Raw genomic sequence first — 18,507 nt, 5'->3', positions numbered from 1 at the left:
GGGACAAATCGTTATACTGCTGTTTGTGCACAGAACCATCTGATGGTAACTGCAGAAAAATGACAGACTGTTATTAGTAGGATATTTTTCTGTTTTCATCTTCTTGAGAAGTTCTTTTACAGAACTTTTTTAAGTGGAAGCAATGGCTTGATTATCCTGAATTCTCATTTCTTCTATCTTAGTGGTATTGGTGGTTATTCTGAATTTCCTGTGGGTATCGGTTTAGCCATATGTAATTACATAATACTGCTTTCAATACCTGTGTGTGAAGAAGAAAGGTGGAGAAAGACAGCTGTAACACTTCATAAAGGTGGATTTAAAAAAAACAAAGAAAAAATAAAAAGCCAACCCAACAAGCCAAAAAAAAAAAAATCAACCATCCAAACATAAAAATCCCACTACACTGAAAATGTTGCTCTTTTGCATCTTTTTGTTGATGTGTTAGCTAAGATCAAGAAAAAGAAGTGAAAAAATTGTAGTATTCAGAGTAATCCTGATAGTAAATTAAACTTGGCCCCTTGGGATTTTTCTCTCTACTTAAAATGTTTCTAAATGAAAACTTGCATTTTAGAGACATAACTTTGTGTAGATACTAGCCAAGAGAATTTACTATTTAACTTACTTTGCTGAAAAGTCTTTCCAGGTAGTATACTTTTATTAAACTCACAAATTATCTCCATGATAATTGAGAAGTCATGGCAGTCTGGTGAAGGCCCGTGTGACTGAAAAACGGGAAATATTGTACCTATCCTTAAAAAGGGTAGAAAGGAGGACACTGGGAGACACCAACCGGTCAGCCTCATTTCTATGCCTGGAAGGTTCATGAAACAAATCCTCCTAGAAGCTCTGCTAAGGCACATGGAGGACAGGGATGTGATTTGGGATAGCCACCACAGTCTCACCAAGGACAAATCCTGCCTGACCAGCTTAGTGAGCTTCTATGATGGAATGACTGCATCAGTGGACAAGGGAAGGGCTGCAGATGTCATTTATCTGGAATTCTGTAAAGCCTTTGACAATCCCCCACAACATCCTTCTCTAAACTGCAGAGAGATGGATTTGATAAATGGACTGCTGGATAAGAAAGTGGTTGGACACTCACATCCAGAGGACAGTGGTCAGTGGCTCAGAGTGCAGTGGACATCAGTAACAGGTGTCCCTCAGGAGTCCACACTGGTTTTGTTATCCAGTGTTACTTACTGTCTTCATCAATGACATAGATAAAGGGATCAAGTGCATCCTCCATAAATGTAGAGATGATATCAAGCTGAGGGGTGCAGTTGACACTCTTGCAAGATGGAATGCCATCCAGAGGTACCTCAAGAAATGGGCCAATGGGGATCTTACAAGATTTAATAGGACCAACTACAAGGTGGTGCACCTGCATCAGGGCAACCCCCAATATCAACATAAGTTGGGGGATGAACAGATCAAAAGCAGTCTTGCTAAGAAGGACTCAAGAAGGACCTGGGGATGCTGGTGAATGAGAGGCTGTCATAAGCAAGCAATGTGTGATTACAACCCAGAAAGCCAACCCAGTATGATATTTTACTCCTTCATCTGAGTTTTCAACATTACTTTCTTGGTACATCTAGATAGCATAGATGCAGAGCAACAAACACTGTATAAAAATTGTTTCTAAAGCCGTGTTCCTACCACTCATTTTCTCAATTTTTTCTAATGTCTGGTTTTGAAATCTGCTAAATCCTGTTCTCATTTCAAATTCTTCTCAGGATATTATTCTTCTCAGTTGTTTTATTTTCTTCTTATGAGATGTCTTTTTTGGGGAAAAGACCTGGCTATTGAGAAGTTGAGGGAGAAAAGAAGAATTATTAATCAAATCTTTTGTACTGTTTCCAAACAGGGACGAAGAGGCTTAGGTTCTGTCTTTGTTTGGGCATCTGGAAATGGTGGAAGAAGTCGAGATCACTGCTCCTGTGATGGCTACACCAACAGCATCTACACTATCTCCATAAGCAGCACAGCTGAAAGCGGAAAAAAGCCATGGTATCTGGAAGAATGTGCATCCACACTAGCTACAACGTACAGCAGTGGAGAATCCTATGACAGGAAAATAGTATGGGTTTAAATTGCTTTTTCATGTATATGTGTTTGTATTTTGCACAGTGACTTTGGGGGATGGAGAGAAAGAGGAATCATTTATACTAATATCTTCCATTTGTTTTAAATCCAGTTATCAATAGTTTTCACATTTTACACACATATTAGCAGTTTACCTACATACCTCTCTATTTTCTCAGATTTGTTTTGAGCCAGCATCATTCCTCTTTTACATTCACTGCAATCAGCTATTACTCATATTGCTGCCTATTCTGGAAATATATTGTAAGGAAAATTAGGCTCAGTGCCCATCTTTTCAGTATTGCTCCTCTTCTCATTCCTAATCAGCCAGCATCTATTTTCCCTAATGTTCTCATCTTTGCTGGAAAATAACAAATAGTTTTTATTCTGTTTGATAATCTGTTGGAATCATTAGTATTTGTACATCCTATGCGCATTTGCAAAATGAATGCATTTAGGATACTTTCCAGTATTCAACATTCTATTCCTTTTAACCTTTTAAACCTTGATGAGGTTTGCTAATGTTGTCCTCTCCCCTGCTTGTTTATTCTAGTGTTTAACTTAGGGAAATTTATTACTTTTGGATCAGAAAATTGAAGGATTTGGAGAGGTTTTTTTCTTCCATATATTTTCTTCAGGACTCATCTAACATTTCTTTCTGATCCTTAGCAGATTCTTCTCTTGGTGTCAATAAAGAGTTAAAAATGTGTGCCTCTATTTTTTTTTTAATACTGTCTGCCTTGTCTTTCAGGATTCTGGGATGCTGGCCATCTCTTCTTGGATTCTTCGTTATTTTCAGATGGTCTAATTTTTGTTTTAAACTTGTTCTGAGATCCTTCCTCATTCCGATGATTTTTATGTTCTTTACTTGTTTGTCTTCATTGAAGCCTTCTCTCTCTCTTCCTGACATGTTTCTTGTTATCCCTGATAAATAATAATAAATAAAAAAATTACTGTATCTACTAGGAGTCCTCACTTCTGTGATTAAATTCCTGTCATTGTCCTTTAAAAGGCATTCACTAACTCCTTCATATCTAAGTGAGACTAATAAGCTGAGCAGATGTCATTGTGGTCCTCCAGCCTGACCTCTTACTTAGCCAAGTCTGTAGGACTTCCCTGAGTTGATTGAATCCAGCAGTTGCTATCGAGTCAACAACAATTTTTATAAATACAGTCAATATTGCTTTCAAAGTCTTCAGTAACAAAAAATCCACTTAAATTTAGAGTAAGTGGTTTCAACTATTCATTGCCATTAAAAGATTTCTCTAGTTTGCTCTCTGAGCCTCTTTAGCTTTGATTTCTAAGCATTTGGTGTCACAGATTTTATTGTTAGTATGAAGACCACTCCAGTTTTCTTGTCTTCTCTCTGCCCATGTAGCCCAAACAGTTAATCTGTTGTGATAATGGAAGGTAAAGTTCTTGCATCATTCTGTCGAAGTCATGTTTTCTTATAAACCCTTTTTTATATTACAAGCTTCTAGAATCTAAACTAGACAGAGCAGCCAGGTAGCAGCAGTATTCAGTAATAAAAGCACAGGAAAATAGGTATCTGTGTGTGCCAGGTCAGTTTTCCTCTCTTTATATATTGCCTGACTCAGACTCTTTAGCTTCACTATTATGTAATGTGTCCATCCCTGTGTGATGCCCAGCCCACTTTCAGAGCTGCTGCTTCTCTTTCTCGAAGTTGGTGGTTCGAGGAAATACTTAACGCTAGTTAGGGTCTCCTTATTCCAGTACTAACAACTGGCTGGTTTAGTACTCAATGAGGACCAGCCCTTATCATCACTTTGTCATTTTCCAATTTTCTCCAACATTCATCAGAAGGTGCTGATGTTTTCTTCCATGTCTTTGGTAAAAGCTTTAGGTCATACTATGGCCAAGAACCCAATTGTAGAAGACCTGATTAGAAACAAGACTAATTTCTTCTATAAGCTATAAGAATATATATAATTCCTCTGCTTCTAATTTTTTATACAGTTATTCCAGTTTAAATCAATGTATTATGCATCATGTACATTTTTAAACTTTTTTTAAAAATGTGCAGTATTACATGATATGCCTTGTAAAATCCATTACTTTCAGCCAAAGTGATGGCCAGAAAAAAGTACTACAGTACTTTGGCAAGCTTTTTTTTTTTTCAGCATCTTATGCTATTCATTGAATATACTACTAGCTATTTAATCTATTAGTAATTAATTTAAATCCTGTATCAGCTGTTTTACACTACGTAAAAAGGTGGTAAATAGATGACATTAAAGAACAATACTGCTTACCCTTTTAAAATAATAACACTATGCAAGTTTTCTGTCAGTCTTCTGGAACTTGTGCAGTGTTCAAACATTTGCTAAAAACAACACAGCAGTTCCCTTTCCAGCTCTTGTAAAAGTCTTGGGCACTTCCAATCTTTCTGATTTAAACTTGTTATTTAAAATAGAGATAAATAGGAAGTTGATTTATCCTCTCTATATGCTTTGAAAATTTAATTTAGAATTTTTTTTCAAAAAGAAACATTCAGTGAAATAGCTGCTTACTATAAACTATTATCTCTGGACAATTAATACAGTATTGGTTTGGAGATTCTTTTCCTTCTGATGTATTTGAAAATAAAACATAGTATGCATTATTTTTTAGGCTTCACCATTTAATCTTGTCTTTCCCTTTTGCCTCTCTACATCTTTTATATTCAAATGTAATTAATTATTCTTCCTTTATATCCTTGTTCATGTTTTTAATATCAAGTAAAATATCTCTGCCATTTCTCATCCTGATCTGTACTTTCCTACATTGCTAATTTAAGCTTTGTGCATTCCTCTGATTTCTTAATAGCTGTAATTTTCTTGATGATTGTCATCCATTCGAGTCAATTAACACAGACTTTCTTCTTTTTCAGAATTACTATTTCAGTAAGAGAACATTGCTAATTTCTAACATTTCACTCCCTTATGTCTTGCACTAAGATCAAAAACGCCTGGAGGTGATCTCACCTCTATTGTTAAAGACTTCTCATGGAACACAAACGTGTATAATTTTTTAGTTTACTGAAGTATAGTGACCATCACTTCTGGAACTTTGCACTGTGCTAATGCAAGCAGGTTAATTTCTTACTGTAAGATTTTTGTGAAGTATACCTTACAAAGGAGATAATAATTATTATATATAGAATGCACACAAATTATCCCATAATTAGGAAAGTAAGGAAGATATTTTACATAAACATTTTTTGAAAAGAATTAAAGATATACCTCTAAAAATGTTATTAATTGGAGTCTCCCTTGGAGATGTCACATTGAATATCAGAGATAAGTAAAAATAATTTTGATTAAATTCCATGAATTCTATCAGCACGGATTGTTTTTACTTGTCAGATCCTCCATTCTTTTCAAAACAATTCAGTTCCATATGCCACTGTTAGTTTGGTCCTACAGTGTGCATCATTTTGCACAGTGAATGGCAAAAGTGTAAGTCTGAGGAGCCCTAAGAATTAGCCCAGGTCTGTTGACCATTTTTCCCAGAATGTTTACCAGATTGTAATTTATCCTTGACTACTCTTGTGCAAAGCAACCTTGCAGTTGCATGTGCTGTAAGAGCCACTGATCCCAAATGCTTGAAAATCAGACTACAAAAATTCCTCCCAAGATTCTTTTTCCCGTACTATATTACCAATTGACTTTTGAAACACACACTCTTCCCTGTTTTACTAGTGGTACTTGGTATTTAAAGCCATGCAAGGCTGTTCCCCCTCCAGATATTTTCAATGACTAAGCAAAACAGTGTAGTGGAGATAAATAGCTTCTGCTTGTTCTGTGTGTAAACCAGTTGTCCACATAAGGCATAACTATGTGCTTCTGTTATGCTACAACCCAGTGAGAAATTCTTTGAAATTGTGAAACCAGCTTTTTAAATTGATTGTTAAGAAGTCCTTTCAGCATACACACCCTCACATGGAGACAGGAATATTGCTATTACCTGTGTGACTGTCTTGCTTATAGTCTGTTTTAAGAGCATTAGTGATTGTACTGGTACTCTTTTCTCCAGCTTGTGTACCAAAATTCCTAAAGTCCTATCAAATATCATTTATGTTGGAAAGAAGTGTTATTTGAAACAAAAAGTAGACTCAAGACAGAACTGAAAATTTTAAATACAAATTTTTTAAAATGCTGAAAAGTGCTGGAAGAGTCTAGAAACTATACATATTTTTTTTGTTGTACCATGAGTCCTTTTCACTGGATCATATCTCACACTTGTTTAAACTGATGCTCCTTTTGAATCAGAGGTTGTCTTCATATCTTTCCAAAAGAAGCTGAAAGCTTGCAGAAAGTTTAAAGGGAAAAATAACAATACAGGGTGAATAGAAAGATTATTAATAAATTTAAATCATCCAAATTCCATTATGTATAAAAATTTATATGCAGTTGACAAACATTGCAGAGCTCAACTCTATGCCAGAATTTGAAGAGTAAAAATACTTGATCAGATCACAAGATGATTTTGTTTGTTGGAGTGAGACTCCTACATTCAAAATAGGAAACAAAAGTATCACAGCAGTAAACCAGGAAGAAGTGACCTGGCATAGGATTTACAACCAACATAAATGAACTATTTTTTTTTTTTTTTTAAATTTTTGTCAGGTAACACAGCACAGACTGCAGTGTCACGTGAGATTCTGCAGTACAAAATACCTACCGAAGACTTAGGAATAGTGAATGGGTTACAGTTGCATAATGTCATGTTCCACAGTTCCTTTCTATTTTTCCTTGCAATTCTTTAGTTGAATATATTTCTTTTCTCTTTTCTTCTCTGTTTTTCTATCCAGTAAGTCCAGAATGTTACTAAGGTAAATGAACAAACAGTAACCAAGTATTAGAAACTCACTTTGTAGACTAAAAGTTGTCATAAAAATTATTTCAATATGGAGTAATAGAATCACAAACACTTTTATAACTACACCAAACACTTTTTTTTCTCTTTTCATTACTACTACTTTTATTTCTCTTTCCATTTTTTATAACTGCTTGTTAAAAATATAGGTGTAACATAATTTTAGAAGTCTTTCTAGTCTTGGAGGAGTTTTCTTGTCTTATAAAATGATAGCTTAAAATATTTCAAGCTAACAATTACAGGTAGGCACACCTTCTTGAAAGAGTTCCTTGTTGTTCAGGCAAGGTACACCAAGTGCACTTGAATTTATTTATTTATTGAATTGAGTTTTATTGCAGTGATAATTAGCCTCTTATGAACCAAGTTTCCACCCTCTGGATATACTAAAATGCTCAAATTGTACAAATGTTCCGAAGATGTAGATAGATAGACTCTTATAGACTCTTATGGAAGAGAACTAGAATTACTTTTAGGTGTTTTCAAGTGCAGCTGCAAAGTTGCAAAGTGCTGGCGTAGTTACAGGCATAGAAACTTGCACTGTGGGACAGAGACAAATCAATAGTAGGTAAAGACTATAAAATTATACTTCATTATAGATGTTACCTCTAATAACTCAGTGAGCACAGAAGTATTGGCTAATAATATGCAGTTGTCAAGGTATTTTTTCAAATTACTCCCTTGCTATACTGTATTCTCTTCTTTGAATACCATAGGACTATGCTTAAAGATAGCTTCCCGCCTCCACGCCACGTAGCTAGGATAGGTTAAGCCCCATGTAGTACAGTTGTCTATTGTACAATTTATAAGCCTATTAAATTACTTTTCTCCTGCAAATAACCTACAAATAAAGTGGATACTTAATGTTCCACTTGTTTTTTTGTCTTCTGATAAATAGAAAATCATCTGCCGATTTTCTTTCTCTTCTTGTTGATAAACTTCTACTCTAAGCAGAACTGAAACAACAAAAAAATGCCTGTCCTATCTCTTGCCAGATCTAAAACACAAAAACGTGCTCTCCTTCAGAAACTCACTCAGGTTATCAAAATATGCACAAGATAATCACTGGACACAATGTGGCATCTTCTGTTCTGAGTACATACAGATGCATAGGCTGTGTAGAATGTAGAATAGATTTTTGTTTAAATCTTTCCACTGCTAGGGACACAGATTCACAGAAATCAACACTTCTTGAAGAACTTGTAGCAGAAAGTAAAAAAGTACTCAATCAGTTCAGAAAACTCATTTGATGAAGAAATGCAGAGACTTGGGAGAGGATATGTGAGCTTGTTCTCTGCCAAGAGAAACCCCACTTTTTACATTATTAATCAATTTCCCAGTTAGTAAAACTATGGAAAGACCAATGATTCAACCTTAATAATGATTGTACAAAAATGGCATCTCCTTCAGAGAGCAAGTTGCTCAGAACAAATTGCTTTTATAAAACTGTTACAACGTCTAGATGTTTTTCTTTTAATAAATGCCTAGTTTTTCTGAAAACTTTGCACCAATGCATATGGGAGGTATTACACTGCACCACAGTGATTTTTGTAATTTCTATCTACCTTTCATCAGGGTGGCTAATTTCATATTGGTTAAAGTAGGCGAGTACCAGAAACATTGTCATTGTCTTCAATCAAACCTATGTGATTCCCTTCTTTAGAACTTAAAAATAATGTATGGACTTTTCTTGGACAGTTGGATTAGCATTTTCACATATCAGTTGTTTTATACTCAATGATAGGTTTTTAAATTTCTCCTTCTCCTCACCCTAACAATCAGAATGATTCTTAATATACACTAATGGCAGCTTCATGGTGCTATCAAACACCACATCCTTTTGTTGTGATTGATGATGATTTTACGTTGCTCAGGAATTTGGGCATCGTTTTTCTTCTTGAAATTTGCTCACATCTTGGTGATTATGTACTCTTTTTTCTTGGGTAAATGCTACAGTTCTCTGACAGTGAATCCATAGTTCTGAAAAACACGCCTCAGATCTTGGAGGTAATCTACACCTAAAAATCTATGCTCCTGTCAGTAACTTTCCTTTGAATTAGCTCAAATGGGATTTACATGTACAAAGCTTTCTCGACACATTTTCAGTGGAAGTATCTGCTGAAAGCAAGATAAGGGTCTGTAGTACAAATTGTTGCCACAGTATCCACTTAGAACAAGAGGAACAATGTTGCCAATTAAAGAGATGTCATGACTTATTATTACTTATGCTTGGTGTCTGTAGCAGTAAAAACAGTGTAGAAGGATGCGCTTACAGAGGATGAGAAACAAGGATAGCACAGTTCAGTGTGTGTTTCATTGTATTGACAGAGGCTGTCCCATAGGAAAAAGCTGCTATGACAGCACTTTTTTCTGCCTAAGTTCTTGGATGCTTTGTTGTCTTTGGTCCTCCCAGGAAAGTGCCTTTGCTGCACCACTTTTATGCAGGGTGTAAACTACCAGGATATGAAAGAAGTGAGCATGTATCAATACCTTTTTCATCTTCTCTTTTTCCTGGCCTTCCTTCTGGTCTTGACACAGCATTGACCACTATTTTCCAAATGGGATACCTATATCTTACACGTCTCTGGGTGCGTGTCATCATCTAGTACTTGGACATCTTAATTCCACCTGGAAAATCACTACTTGAATTTGCACATGTAGGCAATGCAGTGTTAGGGCTATTCCTGCAGCCATTTAATCTCTTAATATTGTCACAGCACTTATACAATTTCCATGCTTAAAGCTTTTCCCAACGCTGGTAATTTTCATCATCTAAATGAATAGACAGTCAATAGGCAAGATGGAAAGAGAAAAGGAAATTGCATGAACATTTTATTTATGGAGTTTCAGCTTCTAGCCAATGAAGGATAGAAGAAATTATTTAACGAAGTGTACATCAATGAAGAATATTAAATTATATGGGGCAAAAAAGTTCTTTCTAGACTTCGTTAATCAAGAAACCCAGTCTCTAGTAAGCTGATTTATTTAAGGATCTGACATTATAAATGCTTTCATATGTCTTTTTCAATTTTTAGAAGCTTCCATATTGTTTCACTTGTTCCCCACTTGTTTTCAACATTTTTTTGGTGCTGTTAGCTCCTTTTCTGTTAGAAATCTTTTGTGTTAACTTGCATATGCTTACATGTTGTGAGAGTTTTCATCAGTCTTATGCAAATCATGTAACATTCTGAATATGGCTAACATCAAGTGTGTAACCTATACCTCCTGCATGCGTTTGCTTATATTCTGCCCAGATGAGATGCAGCTGGTTTTTCAAACCACATTTCACGTACCTTGAGGTTTCAAAGCTAGACAGGCATTTTTACATGCCCTGTACTTTTTTCTGATTTTTTGATCCTCTGATCTTTTCTTTCTCCCATCTTTTTTGCAAATCTGTGTTGGAAATTAAGTACAATACTGGTGAACTAGATCACAATAATTCCATGTGCTTAGATTAAAAGTGTTATGTAAGCAATTTCTCCTCAGCCCCTCAGGCAGATATTTTGTATCTTGCAGTGACTGAAACTCTGAGAATAAGTTTTGACATCACAGGCCATGGACCTTCATCAAGGTTTCCCTGCTGTAGACTGCTGTCTTCAAACAATTGTTCTGCAGTCTGCATGGGTTTTGCTTTAGCTTCTGCTAGGTAGTAGTGACATCCTACCTCTGCTTCCTTGCTCCTGTAAAGAGCCACTTCTTCAAGAAGACAAGCACAGAGCAGAATCACTTCAGATTGACATTGCCTGAAAGAAGCAAGATTTAGAATAAACACATTTTTGTGCATGATTTACATTCTTACAGAAAGTATCTGTCTAAAATTTATTACTGGAGGGCTGTGTGTCTAGTTGATATTGCACATTACAGTTTATACATCCACTTAGATTACATACAAAAGTATGTGTAGCATGTAATTTTTTATACATCAGACATATTGATTTAAAACTGAAAACATCTAATTGGCTGGTGATGCCTGGGCCAAATTTGTTATCATATCAGGATTTTCCAGTTAATTACTGCTTAATTACATGTGATTTATTGGATAAGGAGTGAATGAAAGATTAAACAGGATACTTAGCATGAGCCAAACTTCCAGTGTGACTTAAGGCAACCTAATCAAACCCTCTATACCTTTATATTGTCTCTAAAATGTGCATAAGCAGTCTGTATATGTGATTTTATTCCTTACTGTTTGTAAAACACTTTGAGATTCTAGGAGAGAAAGTCCTCTGTAAATCCAAAGAGAGGGGCAGAATTGCAGTTGTGCAGTTTCAAACCTCCTCTGCATGTTTTTCTGGTTTAAAATTGTCTTTGCTGTGGAGCAATACAGAGAACAATGTCTAAATTCATGACTGACTTCAAGTTCAGAACATCTGATATCGTGTATTTTCCTTTCCTTGCAATTAAAGAAGAACATACCCTCCACATACATGTGATTCATTCAAGTAAATGCAACTGAAGTTTCAAGTTTTTACTTGAAGTTTCATGAATGCTCTGATTTCTGAAGTTCTATTCTAATTTCACACAATTCAATTTCTTCCAGATTACTACAGACCTGAGGCAGCGTTGCACAGACAGCCATACTGGAACCTCAGCCTCAGCACCTATGGCTGCAGGCATCATTGCCCTGGCACTGGAAGCAAAGTAAGATCTGAGATATATTCTAAAACAAAAATTAAGCATAGGAAGATATTTCTCATTCATCTAGCACCTTTATGCAGACCTCACACTGTGCTTTGGAACCTTTCTTGTCATAATACACATTATTTCCTTCTAAGGACAGGAAAGATCTCCATGCTTACTTCAGATGAAGGAAAGCAGACACTGTGGAGATGCTGACAGAATACTCAGTGTTGAAGCAACATGAAACAATGTTGAGCACAGGTGGTTTCCTTTAAATGATGTATAGCATCCTCACGTCTTACAGTTCACTCAAAAGGCTGCCTAGATCTGCTGTACCCTACAGGGTGCTGCAGGTCACCTCCTCCATTCACCAAGCTCCTCTTAGCAATGTCTGTTCTTGAACACTGAAAGAGGTTTTGGGAGGTGTTAGGTTAACCTGAACATAAGTTAATCTAGTATGAAAAATAAAATCTCAACTTCTGCATGCTGATACAAGTCTATTTTTTAACATAGGTCAAGTTTCTCAGCGCTAAAAACCATGAATAGTGTAGCTCCATAGTCCTTGTACCTTTAGTTCAAAAACTTTCCTATCTTACAAGCATTTTCTCAACTGTATGATTTTGTTCTTTATGCCTAATATGTATCTCTAATGTGCTTCATGGAGCAGCAGAAATGTGTGAGATCTTCAGGTAAATCTGTATTTCAGAATCTTTTGCATTACTTTGTACTCTGTTGGATAATACCTACAGGTTTAAGATGGAGTGCTTCACCCCAAATCCCACTCAATGTTTTTAAGTTCTAGGAGATTGATTCTATTAAATTCTGAAGAAAACTAGTTTCCTGTGGGGTCAGCCATTTTCTTTGGACGAAGTAAGAAATTTGCACACAATAGCAGTTCCAAGTTGCATGTTGTTCATAATACTGGAATTATGTTTCCATCTTTCCTGTTGCTTGTTTTGAAGACACCGTCATCCAATATTGGGCACAGACTACGTTTTGCTGTTGCATTATAAGCATAAGAGTTTGTAATTGAAGACCTGATATAATCTTAAGTAGTGTGGTACTTGTGTCATTATAATTGTGTTTTCTTAATGTAGTTATCAGAAACAAAGGTATTTTGAAAAAGTAATATAATGTTATTGTGGGGAGTTTAAAACTTTTTAATCTCCTCTTAACCTCAGTTTTAAAATCCTTAAATTCATTCCAAACAATCTGCAAATGCAGATAAGACTATGTGTGTGTAGATTTCAACTTGCTCTAAGTTTTTCTCACTATTCTCATTTAATCAACTGAAATTGGTAATTGATTATTTCTTGTTTTGTTGTAGTTGGAAGTTTCAGAAAAGTTCTATCTTAAAAGACATACAACAAAGCTATTACTGATTGTGACATCTTAAAACATACTGAGAACCTTACCCTTTTTTCTCTGTGACCTTTGGTGGCTCTACCAGTGGGAAATCTACATTAGTGCATATGGACTAACATTTTTTTCAAAAGTAATAGTTGCTATAATAGACATAAAGACAAGCCTGTGTTTAACCTTTATATGTGGTGATGGAGACAAAATGTGCCAGTGACTAAATATTCACAATCACTGCTTACAGAATAAGTAACGCTTTGGTATTTGTAGTGCTCCATTGCAGGTTACTAAAAAGAGTTTCAGAGTGAAAATGTGTTGATTTTGTCTGCTTTTAGATTCTGTCGTATTTCATTAAATGTGAGGTTTTGTTTCTAGATCTTAGCCTTATATTTTAGTAGATCAAAAGGAATTATATTAATATTACCATAAACATGGTTTTTATTCATTTGTATTCCATTCACTGATTTTTCTCTCTTATGCATACTTAAATCTGCCACTGCTGCTGACCACAGCCACTAAATAAAATAGGGGGAAAAAAAGTTAAAAAGAAGAGAGAAGCTAGGGAGAAGAATGGTTCTCATGCTATAGCTTCTCATGCTGATTTTCTTCACCAGTTTGGAGAAATCTTCGGTCTCGTGACATTATAGATTATGAACTACAGTCTTTAGTATTATAGGGCAATCATATTGTGATCTATTAAAGTTTAATGTCTGGGGTTTACTTGTATGGAATCTCTTTATTTTATTTTATGTAGTTTCTGAATTTCTAATTTATGTGATTTGGAATTTCAGGTTGTATTTTTCACCTGTGCTGCCTGCCATTTTAGGTGACCCTAAAGGTTTTGAAGCCATCAAAGTATTTTCTGCAGTATTTTTTAAAATGAGATATAAAGAACACATGATATTGTAGCTTAGTGTAACTGCTTATTGGAACTATTTTGATTCAAACAGAATTTGCATTTTCATAAATTCTTCCTTAGATTGCCTAATAATACCTCTGCTAATGGCAGTGTTTATGTGAGGTTTTTTAAAAAGACAAGTTGGAAAAGGGTTTTGCAAGGTTAGTTACATTCTTTCTATAGCCAGCTGCTTAAAAATTAGAGCACTTAGTCCTGAACACTTCTTGACTATGTTTGTAATAATGTATAGTTTCATTCCACTTTGTGCTGGAAAATACAACTTATGCCATGAAGGGGTTTCGCGTCTATGGAAGTCAGTTTTCCCCAGTAGCCAAGTTCTATTCCTGGGAGACATCATGAGTTGAACAGAGCACTAATAGGGCCTGGGTGTGAGTCAGAACAGCCAAGAGGTTTTTTCAACTCACACACAAACAAACAAAAAAGGCAAGACAGATTTACACCTCAGCCTTGCACTTTTTTTCTTTGACAAGCCCCATATGGTAGGATTGGCAAATAGCTGATGGAGGATTTCTTACCTGCCTACTGATTTGAGCCCTCCACTTAGCCATTTCTTCCAACAGAGATCTGCTTCTGAAATCCTGGTAGCAAATTGTTTAAGGATGATTTTATGCATAAAGTGAACATATTTTTATTATTTTTGATCTTGTATTTTAGTATCAAAGTTGCATGTTTTCCCTCAGGAATCAAAGAATTGTGACTGAGTTTCAGACTGGTTTTTTGGAATCTCTGAGGATGCAATGCAGGGTTGTAAATATGCAACAACTTATCACACAAAGACATCTCTTAATTTTCATGTTCTGCAGTTTTCTTATGGTATTTAGGTAGTAAATTTCTTTCCAGTTGTACCCAGTTGATGTTTCCCAGTATATCTAGTAGCTTGATCAGGTCCTTTGCTTCCTTGTGTGTTGCACTTGGTCATTACATAATGTAAAATTTTTGTAATTGTAAATGAGAAAATAAGTATAATCAATTTAGTGCAGAGAGACAGCAATTTTTTTCCTTAAAAGTAAACAATTTTTCATTGCATAGTACCATCTACTGCTGCTAGCAGAAATACTTTTTCTCATCGATAAAAAGGTTGGATTTGGGATTTGAGCAAATCAGAGTCAGGAGAGACAATGGCCCTGTATTTGTTCCAGAGACCATTGTTCCTTTGAAGAAGCCAAATTTAAATAAAAACCTGTGTGTTTCTGACAGAAAAAGACATTATATATCCCCAATTGAACTGTATATTCCAGTCTGTAAGCCAATGCATATTTTTCAGCATGTGGTATATAAACTGATTTCATTGGTAAGAAGCAGCAACTGAAATGCAAGTATTAGTCTGCTATCTCTCTACTATATGGTATATTCAGTGATATAGCCTTGGAGAGAGTATGTTTTCTTCCACGATTCTCTTCACTTGAGTGATATGGAATCTTAGAATTATTTCATTTGGAAGGAACTTTAAGGATCATCTCATTTCAACCCCTTGCCATTGGCATAATAGACCAGGTTGCTCAGCCTGGCCTCAGAGCAATTCCAAGGGTGGGGCACCCTCAGCTTCCCTAGGTACCCTGTGCCAGTGCTTTATCACCCTGCCAGCAAAGATCTAATCTCAACCCATTCGCTGAAGGAAAGTAGCTTTTCCTTGAAGGAGAAGTGCTTCATCCTTCTAATAATTTTCATGGCCCTCCTCTGGACTTGCTCCAACAGGTCAATGTCATTCCTGCATTTGTCGTTTTTTTTTCATGAAACCAAGGCTAGTACAAGGCAGTGTTGGGAAGAACTAAAGAATTTTAATGAATGCTGATGCTAGTGACAGAAAAGTGACAGTGTAGCACATTCCTCTAAAAGGCAGTACCACCAAATGTAATCATGGAAACAACAGGAAAACGGAGTTCACATTGTAAGGGGTCATCAGTATCAGAGACAGATACTTTGGATTTCTGGCAACTGAACAGATATTTGCAAAATTCCCCGATTGGTTGATTTTCTCACATAAAGTAGAAGAGCAGTGCAGTGTCTAGCAAGGTACAATTTTGATACAGACAACGTATTTCTGTGCTTTCAAAGTTATGAGGGCTTTGTCATAAACATAGAGGTTAAAATTGATGAGACAGCTGAGGTGAATTGAGAAATTGCTGTCAAGTGACCTTTGTAGACTTACACTGCAGGAGGAGAGGTTGCCATTTAAGTGCATCAGCTTTAGCTAGGTCTTTGCTCCATTGATTGACTTCCTGTTATAGAGGGTAATGCTAGAGTGTGTGAGTTAAAAATCTTCTGAATCTTCGCAATTTTTTGAGTAGTTTGCTCTTAGTATTGAAGTATTTGAAAAACATAACCATTAATAAAGGCATACCTTAGAATCTATCTTTCTCTTGAGGTTTAACCACCTATGCCACTTATGGAATTTCAGTTATTATATTGATATTGATTTGGGTATATATTATATATTGTATTATATTTGGGTATATATTATATATTAGTTCTGTTCCTGTTTTCAGTTACGTATAAATTTTCCAAAGAACAACCATTCAGGCTGAAATTTTCCATTTAATTTGCATGATAAAGGTTTTAAGAAAATTCCATTCTGATATTTCTTAAACTCAAACAAGATCGAAAACAAATAATGTTTGATTGCGATGATTTTTAACTTCATCATTGAGTTTTTCTGTGTCTCTGCTTTGGAGCAACAGCTAGAAATAAAGTTGGTGGATAGCTGTTGTTCTGGTGCCAGGACAATGGCTTTAACTTGTATAAGCTTTTCAGAAATCTCAATTGGCATTTTTCAGTTGAAACTTTTAGGAGTTTAGCAGCTCTATCCCCTGTGGTTTCTTGGCTCTCCAAGTGTTTTCCAGCATCAGCTTTTAGAAGCTAGGCTCTGAAGTTACTCTTGAGGTGCTTCTGGCTGTTCAGATGGAGAGCAGGGATCCCAGCTGCTTTTTCCTGTCAATTCCATGTGGGAGTAAAATGACAGTGGAAAAGGAGCAGTTTCACTCTCCTCCTCACTGAATTGCAGTGTCCTTGTAGTCAGTCTTTTGAAATATGCAAGACTGGACTAATCAATAGTCTGGGTACCATCCTAACCATAGCTTCCTTTATTAACCTAAGACAATGTAAGCCGCCTCCATTTTCACAGTCAAGCTAATACTAAGAGTGGCAACTAACCTAAGGTTTTGTTGCTGTTCCTTCCATGGTATTATTAAGGAGACTGTGAGCATTGTCTTTTGGACAGTCTCATTTTATTGTTCCTTTGGAGATGACACAATAAAGGATGTAATTCAGATGCCTTTCTCTCAGGGGTTTTCTCCTCCCAATTTCATCATTATTAGCCTGCAGTTAGGCCATTGTTTGTTTGATTTTTGGCACTTATGATTTTTTATCTGTGTGCATTGCAGATTTGACAGAGGTACACCAGAACACCATTGCTGGTGGATGTATAGCTGCCTACCCCACTGTTCATCTAAGGGAATACATCATGTTCTATCACAATTTGTCTGGATTTTTTCCTAAAAGCTAATATACAGATAACGCAAAAGATGGATTTTTTTTTTTCTTACTTTTACATTAGGAGTGGTAAAACATTGAAACAGATTGCCACAGAGATGGCAGATGCCCCATGCCTGGAAACATTCAAGGTCAGTTCAGACAGGGTTCTGAGCAACCTGATCTAGTTGAACATGTCCCTGCTGATTGCTGGGTACTTGGGCTAAATGACTTTTAAACGTCTGTTCCAGCCCAAACCATTGTGTGATTCTGTGGCTGTAGATTATGTAGCAAAGCCTTCCAGTAGTGCCTCATGAGGAGATCAGGATGCATTGCAGAAACTGTGGAGATGCAGCATGAATATAAACTGAATGTTGTAAAGTAGAGCTAGAAATTGATAAAAATTATGTTGTACAAGCAAATGCTATGTTGTTTAAAAGGCTATAGCATGCTGTGTGCATTAAATAATGTGCATTACATTCCATAACTTTTTAAAAATTTTTTTTCAGTAATTTTTACCAGTCCAACTGGTTAAAATTACTGTCATTTTAGTTCAGCAGCCTAGTGTGAGAAACTGCACCATAAGAAAAAAAAAAACGTACCTATAGGCATAGTAATGTTTGAAAAAATGCTCAGGGAGAGACGGCATCTAATCTCATTAAATGCAACAGAATATTTAAATCTGGTTCAGAACCAAGGTTTCCTTGGTTTTCAATGACTGGGCAGTGTAGGCAACCAGTTCTGCATCTTATAAACTTTTGTGGTCTGTCTTCAGCTGAGGGGAATTGTGGCTGTCCAATAGGGACAGATAATGATGCTCTGAGAATGGTACTTAGTGCCTGGTGTTCTGCACCACAATACCTTTTTCCTCTTCATTATTTAGAGGCTCAGTTTATCATTCCCTCTACTACACTGCATTTTTAAAGAGAATACTATTAATCTTCTCACAGGTAATAGAAATGCTGAAAAATTGGAAGGAGAAAGAAAAAAGAGCCCAATGATGGCACCTTTAGATGGTCTTCTAAGAAAAGAAGTTCTCCCTGTTGTAGATACAGAAGAAACAGGAAAACTGCAATCCCTGAAGATTTGCCCTAATCCCTAAATGTGTATTAATGTCACAGTGAGGATAGAAACATCATCTTATTTCACCTTCGAGGTGGACAGGTTATTCAGAATCACTTAAA

The 18,507-nt window shown here is 36.0% G+C and overlaps 1 protein-coding gene across 3 annotated transcripts in view; it reads left to right on the top strand.

Moving 5' to 3' along the window:
• The window catches only part of PCSK5 (proprotein convertase subtilisin/kexin type 5), a 225,664-nt gene that overhangs the window by 106,373 nt on the left and 100,784 nt on the right, over nt 1–18,507 (top strand). For all 3 annotated transcript variants that reach the window (XM_083884563.1, XM_083884562.1, XM_083884564.1), the window contains exons 8-9: nt 1,865–2,077; nt 11,498–11,598. In XM_083884563.1, the coding sequence (XP_083740689.1) occupies nt 1,865–2,077; nt 11,498–11,598 (314 nt within the window). The remainder of the gene's footprint in view (nt 1–1,864; nt 2,078–11,497; nt 11,599–18,507) is intronic.

Source organism: Zosterops lateralis (genome assembly GCF_965231275.1).
Source record: "Zosterops lateralis genome assembly, chromosome: Z".
NCBI classification, from domain to species: Eukaryota; Metazoa; Chordata; class Aves; order Passeriformes; family Zosteropidae; genus Zosterops; species Zosterops lateralis.
Note: the sequence above shows the minus strand (reverse complement) of the source record. Positions and strands in the feature narration are given on the sequence as shown.